The sequence below is a fragment of the Artibeus jamaicensis genome, unplaced genomic scaffold, assembly GCF_021234435.1.
Source record: "Artibeus jamaicensis isolate MK-2021 breed Jamaican fruit bat unplaced genomic scaffold, CSHL_Jam_final scaffold_474, whole genome shotgun sequence".
In the NCBI taxonomy this organism is placed as follows: domain Eukaryota; kingdom Metazoa; phylum Chordata; class Mammalia; order Chiroptera; family Phyllostomidae; genus Artibeus; species Artibeus jamaicensis.
Window position 1 is genome coordinate 6,409,908 of NW_026522046.1, and position 11,572 is coordinate 6,421,479.

The 11,572-nt window shown below is 47.7% G+C and overlaps 1 protein-coding gene across 3 annotated transcripts; it reads right to left on the reverse strand.

Annotated features, from left to right (window-relative positions):
• Window positions 1-410: 410 nt before the first annotated feature.
• Window positions 411-11,119, reverse strand: ABCF3 (ATP binding cassette subfamily F member 3). 3 transcript variants are annotated; one of them, XM_037154834.2, is made up of 21 exons: window positions 10,976-11,119; window positions 10,602-10,749; window positions 10,369-10,448; window positions 9,846-9,892; window positions 9,536-9,633; window positions 9,316-9,438; window positions 9,013-9,153; window positions 8,494-8,574; window positions 8,348-8,407; window positions 8,193-8,249; window positions 8,060-8,082; window positions 7,929-7,984; window positions 7,615-7,815; window positions 7,440-7,516; window positions 2,811-2,855; window positions 2,595-2,727; window positions 1,700-1,788; window positions 1,502-1,593; window positions 1,187-1,319; window positions 972-1,059; window positions 411-880 (listed from the first exon to the last, which is right to left on the reverse strand). In XM_037154834.2, exons 1-21 carry the CDS (start codon window positions 11,046-11,048, stop codon window positions 722-724), a joined length of 2,004 nt encoding a protein of 667 aa, XP_037010729.2. In that variant the 5' UTR covers window positions 11,049-11,119; the 3' UTR covers window positions 411-721. The 3 variants fall into 3 exon arrangements, with proteins under 3 accessions (XP_037010729.2, XP_037010727.2, XP_037010730.2); XM_037154832.2 differs by having other exon boundaries at window positions 8,887-9,153; XM_037154835.2 differs by lacking the exons at window positions 10,369-10,448; window positions 10,976-11,119 and having other exon boundaries at window positions 8,887-9,153; window positions 10,602-10,743.
• Between the last annotated feature and the right edge of the window lie 453 nt (window positions 11,120-11,572).

The window sequence follows — 11,572 nt, forward strand, 5'->3', positions numbered from 1 at the left end:
CCAATTTCTCTTCAGCCCCTTCTGAAGGTCTGTATCAGAGATGCAGGGTGAACCTGGGTCAGAGACCACAGGAGAAAGCAACTGATGAACCGCATATAAAGCACAGGGTTACAGAATCAGTTCACTCTCCCAAGCAGTGAGGCTGGGATGGAATCCAAGACCCCTTCAGCTGGGGCTGAGCCCCAAATATAGGGACCAGCACCACAGCAATGTAACACACTGCCCTTCATTCCAACAACACAGCCCACCGCAAGGTCAGGCAGGTGAGCCCCCAGCTGCTAACTGATGTCTCCTTCCAGGGACAAGGCTGATGATACCACAACTTCCTCCTTGTGACTGATACAAATATCATAGGAAAATGTCAAATCAGAGAGCCCACACCACTAACACACCGCAGCCCAACCAGGGAATAGCAGAGATGAGGCATGAAGATTTAATTTACACAGCAGCCACTTGGGGCCCAGTCAGAGCTGGGGCAGTGGGGAATCTATAACCCCAGAGGGCAGCCCCCACCCCTTCCACTTAGAAGGCCAGTCCTCACAGACCCTTAGATGGGGCTCCCTGGATTGTGCAGAGGATGATCCAGTCAAAAGGAGAGATTTGGAGATAAGGCTGTCCCCCAAGTCAGGGGAGGTCCATGGCCTGGAAATGGTTGCCTACATGGTGGCCCAGGGGTCTGAGAGACCAGTCCATGTCCTGGGCAGTCCTCAGCCTACTGGGCCTAGAGAAAGCCCTCACGGCGAAACTGTTCCTGGAGAAGAGCACGGTATTGGTCAAAGCCCCCCTCGACCCGGGTGATGCCACCTCCTTCGCACACCCACAACTCCTGGCACACCAGCCTGATGAAGCGCTCATTGTGGGACACCAGAATCACACCACCCTGAAAGACAGGAGACCAGAGACACTTGGGGGAAAGGCCCTAAGGGTCACTAAAGTCTGGGGAGGAGTGAGCAGGATGAAGGCACACTGACCCTGAAATTGTTGAGAGCGCGGCCCAGAGCCTCAATTGTCTCCATATCCAGGTGATTTGTGGGTTCATCCAGAATGTAGAAGTTGGGACTGGAAGGCAGAATGCAGCAAGGAAGGCAGTTATGGGGGTGGGGGTGGGGGGGAGAAACATGAACTCCTCTGATACAAGGACAAGAGAATCATTTTCTACTAGAAACTTCAGAAAATGTGGCCTCACCAGAGCATGGTCATCTGAGCAAAGGCTACCCGGCTCTTCTGGCCCCCAGACAAGCTGGCAACAGGGCGCACAGCCACTTCTCCAGAGATGCCATATCGGCCCAGCTGGTGACGGTACTCCTCCTCGGGCCGTCCTGGAATAGGTCCCACCCCATCATGGCCCAACTCCCTCCCTTCCCCCTTCCCCCAGCCCCAACTCCAAATGCCCATGTCCTTATACTTAGACTTAGGTGGGCTGCTTAGCACCTCCCCAAGGTGGGCCTAACTGTAGGTGGCAGCCCTGGCCCTCCTTCCTCAACTCCAATCCCTAACACACCAGGAAACTTGCGTGACAGCAATTCCACAGCACTGACATTCAGGTCCAGCTGTTCCACGTGGTGTTGGCTAAAATAGCCAATCTTCAGATTCCTGCAAGGAGAAATAAAGGTGGAAGAGGAAATAAAGAATGTGACTGTGTGTTAGACGCTGGAGGTGTGTTAAGTGTCGAGTTAGACACGGGAGGTGAGGAACCTACCTGTGAGCGTGTCTGATGCCCCGAATAGGTGTCAGGTCCCCCATAAGCAGTTTCAGCATGGTAGACTTCCCGGCTCCATTCTCCCCAACCTATAAGAAACATGCGAACTTTAAAGTATGTATGGGACACAGAAGAGAAGAAAATGAAAATTGGACTCATGTAGTCCCAATGACTTTTTCAACAACTAAAATACTTTTAGGAAACTAAATAGCCCTGGCTGGTGTGTCTCAGGGGATTGAGCATCGGCCTGCAAACTGAAAGGTCACTGGTTTGATTCCCTGTCAGGGCACATGCCTGGGTTGGGGGCCAGGTCCCTAGTTGGAAACATGCAAGAGGCAACCAAATGATGTTTCTCTCAAATGTAAATGTCTCTCTCTAAAAATAAATATAATCTTAAAAAAAAACTAAAAAGAAAAATGAAGTAGTAAGATGTAAAGAGAATCTAATACCTGACTACCTATTAAGTGCTAGTAACTTAATTCTTCCAATAATCAAGTGAGGTAGAGGCTATCGCCATTTTCAATATGAGAAAACTGTTCAGTAATGAAGCTAGGAAATGGCAGAGTCAGGATCTGAAGTCTGACCCTAAAGCCTGTGCTTTCTCCTCTATGCTCCATGGTTGAGAAGACTGAGAGCTGAGGCCAGTAAGATAAAATTTTGCTTCAAGTATTCATAAAGTACCACATGGCAGGCTTTCACCTCTGCAGGGCAGCCCTGTGAGGCTGGAGGATGGGGACAGTATATGCATAGCAAAGTCCTTGGCTCAGGCTCCGATGCTGCTCCAGTGTAGCCTCTTCCCACCATAGCCCAAGGATCTGGGCTAATCTACAGCACATATTTCGGGGGGAGGGAGAAGAGTTTCAGCCCACGTGGAACAGAAACACAGCAACCATACCACACAGATGCGGGACTCGAGATCGGCAGAGACGGAGAGACGGCTGAAGATGACGTGTTCAGGTTCATAGTAGAAATCCACCTCATCTAGCTGCAGAATTGGCGGTGAGAACTTCTCGAACCCATCAGGGAACCTGTGAGAGAGGAGGTGGCGGTGAAGAGCACTGGGGTGGCCAGAAACAAGTACTTCCCACCAGCCCTTTGGCCGAGTACTCACTTCATCACTACTTCCGACTCCTTGTCCACAGGTTTCAGCTCTGGCCTGAGAAGAGAGGGAGCACTCTAATGATTTGTATTTATTCTATCACAAGTAACATACTCAGTTTTCAGAGAAAACAGAGAAAGCTTGTACTCCCACCAGCCATTCTTATTTTTGGGTATAGTCACACCCTACATAACAACATTTTGGTCAATTAGGCTGCACATATGAGGGCGGCCCCATAAGGTTATGATGGGGATGAAACTTCCATCGCCTAGTGACATCACAGCCAGGTCATACCAGCACAGCACTAGGTACCACTCATGTGTTTGTGGTGACACTGGTGTAAATAAACCTACTGCACTCCCAGTCGTGTAAAGTACAGCACATCTAATTATGTACAGCACATAATACTTGGTAAATGATCATAACCGACTAGCTTACTGGTTTATGTATTATACTATATTTTTGCCATTATTTGAGAATGTACTCTTCTATTTAAGAAAAAAGTTTGCTGTAAAACAGTATGCTGTTTCAACAGCAGCAGCTTCATACATCTTGTGGTTATTGTACCTCTTGATTGCATTATTTTTTCTTATGCTTAATTGCATGTTGTTTTATAAATTTAATGTAAGATAAGTGTACAGTGTTTAATAGAGTCTACAGAAGTGTATAGTAATGTCTTGGGCCTTTATATTCACTCACTACTCACTCACTGACTGACCCAGAGCAACTTCCATTTACGTTAAGTGCCTTATATAAGTGTATCATTTTTAATCTTCTATATTGCATATTTACTGGACTGCTTTATGTTTAGATATGTTGAGGTACACAAATACAGTTTGTTACAACTGTCTGCAGTATTCAGCACAGTAATATGCTGTACAGACTTGTAGGCTAAGAGCAATAGGCTATTTACCCCATTGCTTAGGTGGGTGTAGTCTATACCCTCTAGGTTTGTGTAAGTGCACTATGATATTCACACAATGACACAACTGCCCCACAGTGTATTTCTCAGAATATATTTGGTTAAGCAGCACACAACTGTATGTGTTTCTAGTTCACTATATGCTGAAAAAAAAAATAGAACTATCCTTTTTGCCCTAGTTAACACATCGTGATGTATGTTTCAGTGTTACAAAATAATTTTAGGCTCTCCCACCACCAGCACTTCTGGAAAGGCTGCTTCAAGATTACACTTTCAGCCCTGGCTGGCATCGCTCAATGGATTGAGCGTGGGCCTGCAAACCAAAGATTTGCAGTTCGATTCCCAGTCAGGGCACATGCCTGGGTTGTAGGTGAGTTCCTGGTAGGGGATGAAAGTGGTGTTTCTCTTCCCTCTCTCCTTCCCTTCCCCTCTAAAGATAAATTAAAAAAAAAAAAAAGAAAAAGAAAAAGATTGCACTTTCAATGCTCACTATCCATAGTCATTAAGGAATGCAAATCAAAACCATAATTAGATAACACACCACACCCACTAGAACGGCTAAAATTAAAAAGACAGACAATAAATGTGGGCAAGGGTATGGAGAAATTAGGACCCTCACAGTATTGTAGGAATGGAAAATTGTGCAGCTGCTTTAGAAAACAGTTTGGCAGTTCCTCAAAAAGTTGAACAGAATTACCACGTAACCCAGCAATTCCACTCTTAAGTATGTCCCTGAGAGAATTAAAAACATGTTCACACAACAACTTATACACAAATATTCATAGCAGCACTACTCATAAGGGCTAAAAAAAATATGTCTGCCAACTGATGAAATCAATAAACATTATCTGGCCATAAAGAGGAATGAAGACTTCTGGTCAAGATGGCAGCACAGGTTAAGGCTCACCTCTTCACATAACCGCATTAAAATTACAACTAAAATATAAAAGCAATAATCACTCAGGAACCTTCAGAAATAGAGTTGAATGGAAGTCTGACAACTAAGAAATCAAAGAAACCACATCCATCCAGACTGGTAGGAAGGGCACAAACGTGGAACTGGCTGGTCCCTTACCCACATGTAGTAGATAAAAATTCTGGAGGGATATGTCGGGAGCCCCCAAGCCCAGGGTTCCAGGGCTAAGACGGTAAGTCTGCATGACTTCTGGCTGCAAAAACCAGTGGGGATTGAGTCAGTGGAAGAAAATGCTAAAGCCCCACACAGTTCCTCTTACAGAGCCCACACATGGACTCACCTACTCAGACTCACTCTCTGAGCTCTAGCACTGGGGTACAGTTTGAAAAGCACCAGTGATATACAGAAAGAAACTGAAGTGTCTGCATCAAGGCAAACAGAGGCCACTGTCCCTTTACTAAACCCTTCCCTGACAGAGTTGGCAGGCTGGTACACTATCTGAGACTCCATCAACCTGGCTGACACTGTTTGACTCTCCTTGAAGATTCCTACAGACTCTGCCCCACCTAATTTATGGACTCAAGCTACATTTCCTTCTAAATGGCTGGTCTTGACTAATAGCTTCACAACTTCCTAAATCTTCTCAAACAAGCAACAGCTGGCTTCAGTGAGCCCCAGGCTCAGCACTAGCAGCAGCCAGCCTAGATTCACAGCTTGGCTTCATGTGGGAATCTCCAAGCCCAGCACAAGTAGCAGCCACCTCAAGTTGCTTTACGGCTCAGGCAGGGTGGCCCCGGGCAAAACACAGGTGGGGTCCGACCTTGGCCTGCACCACCCAAAAAACCCCAGGGCCAGCCTACCTAGTGGAAAGCTATAGACCACACTGAAGCACCACCCTGCCCCTGCACAGCTGATCCTCCATGGAGGGCAGGTGGTCAGTGGTCACAGCCCGTCCTTGCAGCTGACTGGCCTGGGTAAATCCCTCCCATTAATCTGCCAACAGCAACCAAGGCTCAACCTCAAGAGGAGCATATACTCAGCATATACATGAAGGGCACATCTCAAGTACCCAACTTGGGTGATAGGGGAGGCTGTGTCATTGGACCCTACAGGACACCTACTACATTAAGCCACACAACCAAGACACGGAATCAAAGCAGAGCTAAGGAGGCTGTCAAAGTGAGGAGACAAAGAAACATGGCCCAAATGAAACAACAGATCAAAACTCCAGAAAAACTGAACAAAATAGAGATAAGCAATCTATCAGATGCAGAGTTCAAAACACTGGTTATAAGGATGCTCAAGGAACTTAGTAGGGCCCCAACAACATAAAAATGATCCAGTCAGAAATGAAGGATACACTAATTGAAATAAAAAACAATTTTCAGGGAATCAACAGTAGCGTGGATGAAGCCAAGAATCGAATCAGTGACTTGGAACATAAGGGAGCAAAAAGCACCCAACCAGAATAACAAGAAGAAAAAAAAAATGAGGACAGTATAAACAGCCCTGGGACAACTTCAAGAGGTCCAACAGTCATGTCACAGGGGAGCCAGAAGGAGAAGAGAAAGAGTAATATATTAGGAATCTATTTGAAAAAATACTGAAACTTCCCTAATCTGGTGAAGGAAATACACATGAAAGTCCTGGAAGCACAAATAATCTCAAATGAAATGGATGCAAAAAGGCCCACTCCAAGACACATCATAATTAAAATGCCAAAGTTTAAAGATAACAGAGAATCTTAAAAGCAGCGAGAAAAGAAATTGGTTACCTACAAAGGAGTTCCCTCCCATAACCCTGTCAGCTGATTTCTCAAAAGAAACTTTGCAGGCTAGAAGGGACTGGCAAGAAACATTCAAGCCTTAAAAACCAGGGACCCCTACAGCCAAGATTGTTCTACACAGCAAAGCTATCAATTAGCATCAAAGTGCAGATAGAGCTTCCCGGACAAGAAAAAAACTATAGGAATTCATCCTCACCAAAACACTATTATATGAACTATTAAAAGGAACTTATTGGAAAAAGGAGATCAAAACTATGAACACTAAAATGGCAAAAAATACACATCTATCAACAGTTGAATCTAAGAAACAAACTAAGCAAATAACACAGACAGAATCAGGAATACAGAAAGCATCTGATGGTTGCCAGATGAGAGGGTGGCGTGGGGGAATGGGTGAAGATGTGAGGGGATCAAGAAGTACAAATACGCAGTCACAGAACAGTCTTGGGGATGTACAGTACAGTACAGTACAAGAAATGGAGTAGCCAAAGAACTTATACACATGACCCATGGATATGACGATGGTGGGAGGCATTGCCTGAGGGAGTGGTGGGTGCTGGGTGGACAAGGGCAAAAGGGGGAAAAATCAGGACACCTGTACTAGCAAAATCAATAAAATATAATTTAAAAAATAAAATGCCAGGCTTCAAACACTCAGAAAACAAAGTAAAAAAATAAAGGAAATGAAGTACTGATATGTGAAATGACACAGGAGACCCTTGAAAACACTATGTTAAGCAAAAGAAGCCAGACACAAAAATCACATTGTATGATTCCTATATATTAAGTGTTCAGCATAAACAAATATATACAGACAGGAAGTAGATTAGTGTTTGCCTGGGGCAACATTAACTCTGAGAGCAGTATAAAACGTTCTACTTTCCTGCAGGATAGGAAGTTATAGCTGGTTTCTGGAAAGGGGGAGGCCTACAATGGAAAGGCAAGGAGTGGACTGAAAAATATGGCAAGAAATTAAGAGAACAGGAGTCAGGCTCCAGTCATGGACACTGTACTCACAGCTTCTCCAGCATCTTGAGTTTACTCTGCACTTGAGAGGCTCTGTTGGCATTGTAGCGAAACCGGTCAATGAAAACCTGTGGACAGATGAATGCAGGCATCGTTCAGGCTCCCTCACTCCCTCCAACTCTAATACCCATGGGATGGGGGCTCTCAGCCCTGCCTGCTTTCATACCTGGATATGCTGGCGATACTGTTGTTGTGCCTCATATTCACGTTGCTGGTTGAGTAGCCGTTCCTGCTTGCTCTTGATAAAGGCCTCAAAGTCTCCCCGGTAACCATCTAGCCGCTGGCTGTGTAGGTGGATGATGTCTGTGGCTATGGCATTCAGGAAGTTTCGGTCGTGGGAGACAACCAGAATTGTGGAGGGCCATGTCTGAGGGGTCATAGGACAGTAGGCCTAGTTTGGGAAGGCAGTCAGCTCCCAGCCCCCAGGTGTCTTGGAGGCAGACTTTCTCCAAACCTACTCCAGCACCAGGAGGCACTCACCTGCAAGTAATTCTCCAGCCATAAGATGGCCCTTACATCCAGCATGTTTGTGGGTTCTGGAAAAGTGAACACATTTGGGATTGAAGGACTAGAGCACTAGAAATATGGGTGTTACCACCTTTCCCACTCACCATCTAACAGCAGAAGATCTGGCCTATGGAAAAGAAGAATGCAAGGCTTGAAGTTTCAGGAAGACTTATTGCTGCCTCCCAAGAGCCAAAGTCCATCCTCCATGGTATGCATAAATAGGCCCAGAAAACTCACCTAGCAAAGAGGGCCCGGGCAAGGGCCAGTCTCATCCTCCAGCCACCTGAGAATTCCCTGGAGATAGACAGAGCCACATCAGAGGTGGGTCTCACCAGCACCAGCAGAAGCACAGCCAAGAGTATTCAGAGTCAAGAATGGCAAGGGTCACTCACCGGGTGGGCTGCTGCTGCATTTTAGGGGTAAAGCCCAGTCCAGCAAGAATGACTGAAGCCCTAGAAGTGAAGTCAAAGAACCCAGTTGGAATAGGTAACAGAAGGGAAAGGTGAAATGTGAAGGAAGGAAGGGGAATTTCAAATACCTGGCAGGTGCCTTGTCAGCCTCGATCTCTTCCAATTTGGCATAGACTTCTGCCAGCTGTGCAGCTTCTGCGCCTTCAGCCCTGGGGTGGGAATGGAGGAAAGTGTAATCAGCCTGAATGGGGGCAGACCAAGAGGATGTACTCACTGCAGTTTGAAAGCAGACCACTGGCTGACTTGTTGCTGGGACAAGAACACAGTATTGGAAGAACCTGCTTATGGCACTGAGGGCCTTGGGCACTGTGAAAGGAACCAGGGCTTAAGAGCCTCTCAGTGCTAAATTCTATGCTCTGCTGCTCACTGGGATGAACATGCAAATTAGGGATTGTGACAGTATGGCAGGCACTATGTGAAGGACAGCCACTGCTAGTTATTCCCCAGCCCAGTGCTTTCACCTGCCAGCAGCAACCTGGGCACTGAGCTCCTGCTCTCGCTGCAGGAGGTCTTTTCGCACAGTGTCACTCTCCAGCACACTCTGCAAGGCAAGGGTGTCGTCTCCAACAACCTCCTGCTCTACGTACAGCAGGGAAATGTGTGCTGGAACCCGCAGGCTACGGGTGGCCAGCATCTTCAGCAGTGTTGTCTTCCCGAGCCCATTCCGACCCACCAGCCCATAGCGGCGACCCCATGCCAGGTTCACATCTGCACCAGCCAGCAGTACCCTGCAAGGGTAGCAGGAAGAAGACAAAGGGGGTTCTTTAGACATAAGTGTACTACAAGTTTAACATCAGAAACCTAACATTTTTAGCCCCGTTTCATCTCTCCAAATTCCTTTAATTGGAAAAAGAAAACCATCACACACACCCCCACTTCCGCTCCCTCACCTATCGCCAAAAGACACATCAAAGTTCTCAATTCGCACATCGTAGGATTTGTTCTTGCCAGATGATTCCAATCGACTCTCCTTTCTGCTGCCTGCTTGGCTGGCTGATGCTTCTTCCAAGACTCTTTCAAATGAAGAAAGGAATGGCTTTTAGCACTCCCGACCACCCTTCCATCCCTGTGGAGTCTGCTTGCTCTCTTAACCCTGCATGCTAAACTCACAGAGGGTTGCTGGTCTTGAGTGTGTCCTTCTCTGAGCGTTTCTCCTGCTTTGCCTTTAGTCGAGCCTCAGCTTTCTCTAGCTTCTTTGCATTCACTGTCTAGAGGTCCAAACAAAACCATTTTTAACCTTAGGGTGTAGGCTCAGAAAGGAAGCCCTCAGAGCAACTCAAGTTAACCCTCTTGATTTACCTATCCCTGATGACAGAAAAAGACATTATTAGAATACCCCAGAAAAATAATGCAGTATTTAGAGACAGTTAACTCCTACCCCAACCATAAACAGCCCCCCACCATTCTTCCTGTTCCTCACCGAGGACTGTTCCCTCTTCAGTAGTCCTGGAAGGTTGGTGCCACAGTCTGTAGGCAATAAGAAAAGCAGTCACCTTCCCCCCAGGGGAAGGGAAAACTAATATTTTGAGTAACCAAGATAAACCAGACAGACATTTTCAGGAAAGCTTTACAATACTGAAGCTTAACAATACTGAATATAGACAGCTATCCTCCTCCCTGCACTTAAAAAACTATCCCAGATAAAAGATACAAGGCTGAGGCAAATAAGCAACTCTTACTAGAGCATGCAGTTGGTCAGTAAGTCACAAAAAGGGGTGGGGGGCCCACCTTTGTCCAGCTCCAAAGCCCATATGCTTCCTACCATTGCCAAAGCTTGGAGAACCCTCCAACCCTATTCCCTTCATCAATGGGCTCTTTTGCCTTCAGTAAAGACAAGTAGCTTCTACAGTCTGGTCCTATGGAGAAGAGGTACCAGAAGTTCTGAGCTACAGGAGGCTGAGAAAAAGGAGAGAGTAGCTGGTTCAATCTTCCCTCACTCTCACCGTAGTTCTCCGTTATCTTTGACAACTGGATGGGGGCGTCTAGCAGCACCTGGCTGTTTCCCTGGCTCTGTGGCTCAGCCCTTGACGGTAGGGACAGAAAGGGTGGAGTGAGGAGTTGAGGAAAAAGCTCTATGGCCATCAAAACTTCTTCCCTCACCCCCCACCCCCGCCCCGTCTCTTGACCATCCTCCCACCCATCTCCACCCACGAATCCCCCCTGACCATCCACGTACAGGCGTAGAGTGTTGTACATGCGCTGACACACGGCTCTGATGCTCGCGTCATCTTTGCTGTCCCCGGACACCTCCTGCAACAGTTCCCCTACAGCTTCCACCAGGTCATCCACAGACTCGAAGTCCGCGCTGCCGCTGTTCAATACGCCTGGGCCAGACGTGCCAGGTTAAGTTAAGAATCGGGGAGAATGAACATACAAAGAGTTTGGCACCGGAACCGTGACTCCAGTCCGCGCTCCAGACCCATCGCACCCTCGGGAGAAGAGGTCACCCAGAGGAGAGGCCTAGTAGCGGCCCCGACACTGCCCTCCCTTAGTCTTGCCCCTGCGACTTCCACTTCGGTCTGCCCAGCGTGTTGATTCGGTTGGGCTTACCCGTCACGTAATCGAAGACCTGTCCGTCGATTTCGGGAAACTCGCTCCGCAGGATTTCAGCGCACGTCGCCATGTTCCAGTCAGGCTCCCTTCCGCACAGTCGTGGTGAGATCCCGGACAAGGCCCGCCCCCTGCCCTTCCCCCGAAAGCCCGACTCTCATTCAAAGGCGCACGCGTAGTGGAGACGTAAGAAAGGCGCGGCGTGAGCGGAGCCCACTGGGCGGGGTGAAGCAGCGATGGACAGTGCGCACGCGTGCCTCGGAGTTCGCGCCGCGGCTCTTCAGTGCTTGCGCAACGCTTTTTCCGCTGAAAAATTAGCCACACGTGCGGGCCTCGCTTCCTTTAGGGAGGTGGAGATGATGGAGGCGGGCAGGGTGAGTAGGAAGTCGGACACCTAAGGTCCAGCGGGTGGGAACTTCCCGAAAGACAGGAGGTTGATAAAGCGCATTGGCCTTACTGGTGTGGGCGCCCAGCCGGGTCCATCTTGGAGCCAGCCTGAGATCTTTGCTGATTCACGCTCGTCCCCGAACTCTCAGAAGCTCCTTGGCGCAGTTCTGTGCAGCCGAGGGGAGTATTACGGTTCCCAGATTTTATGGG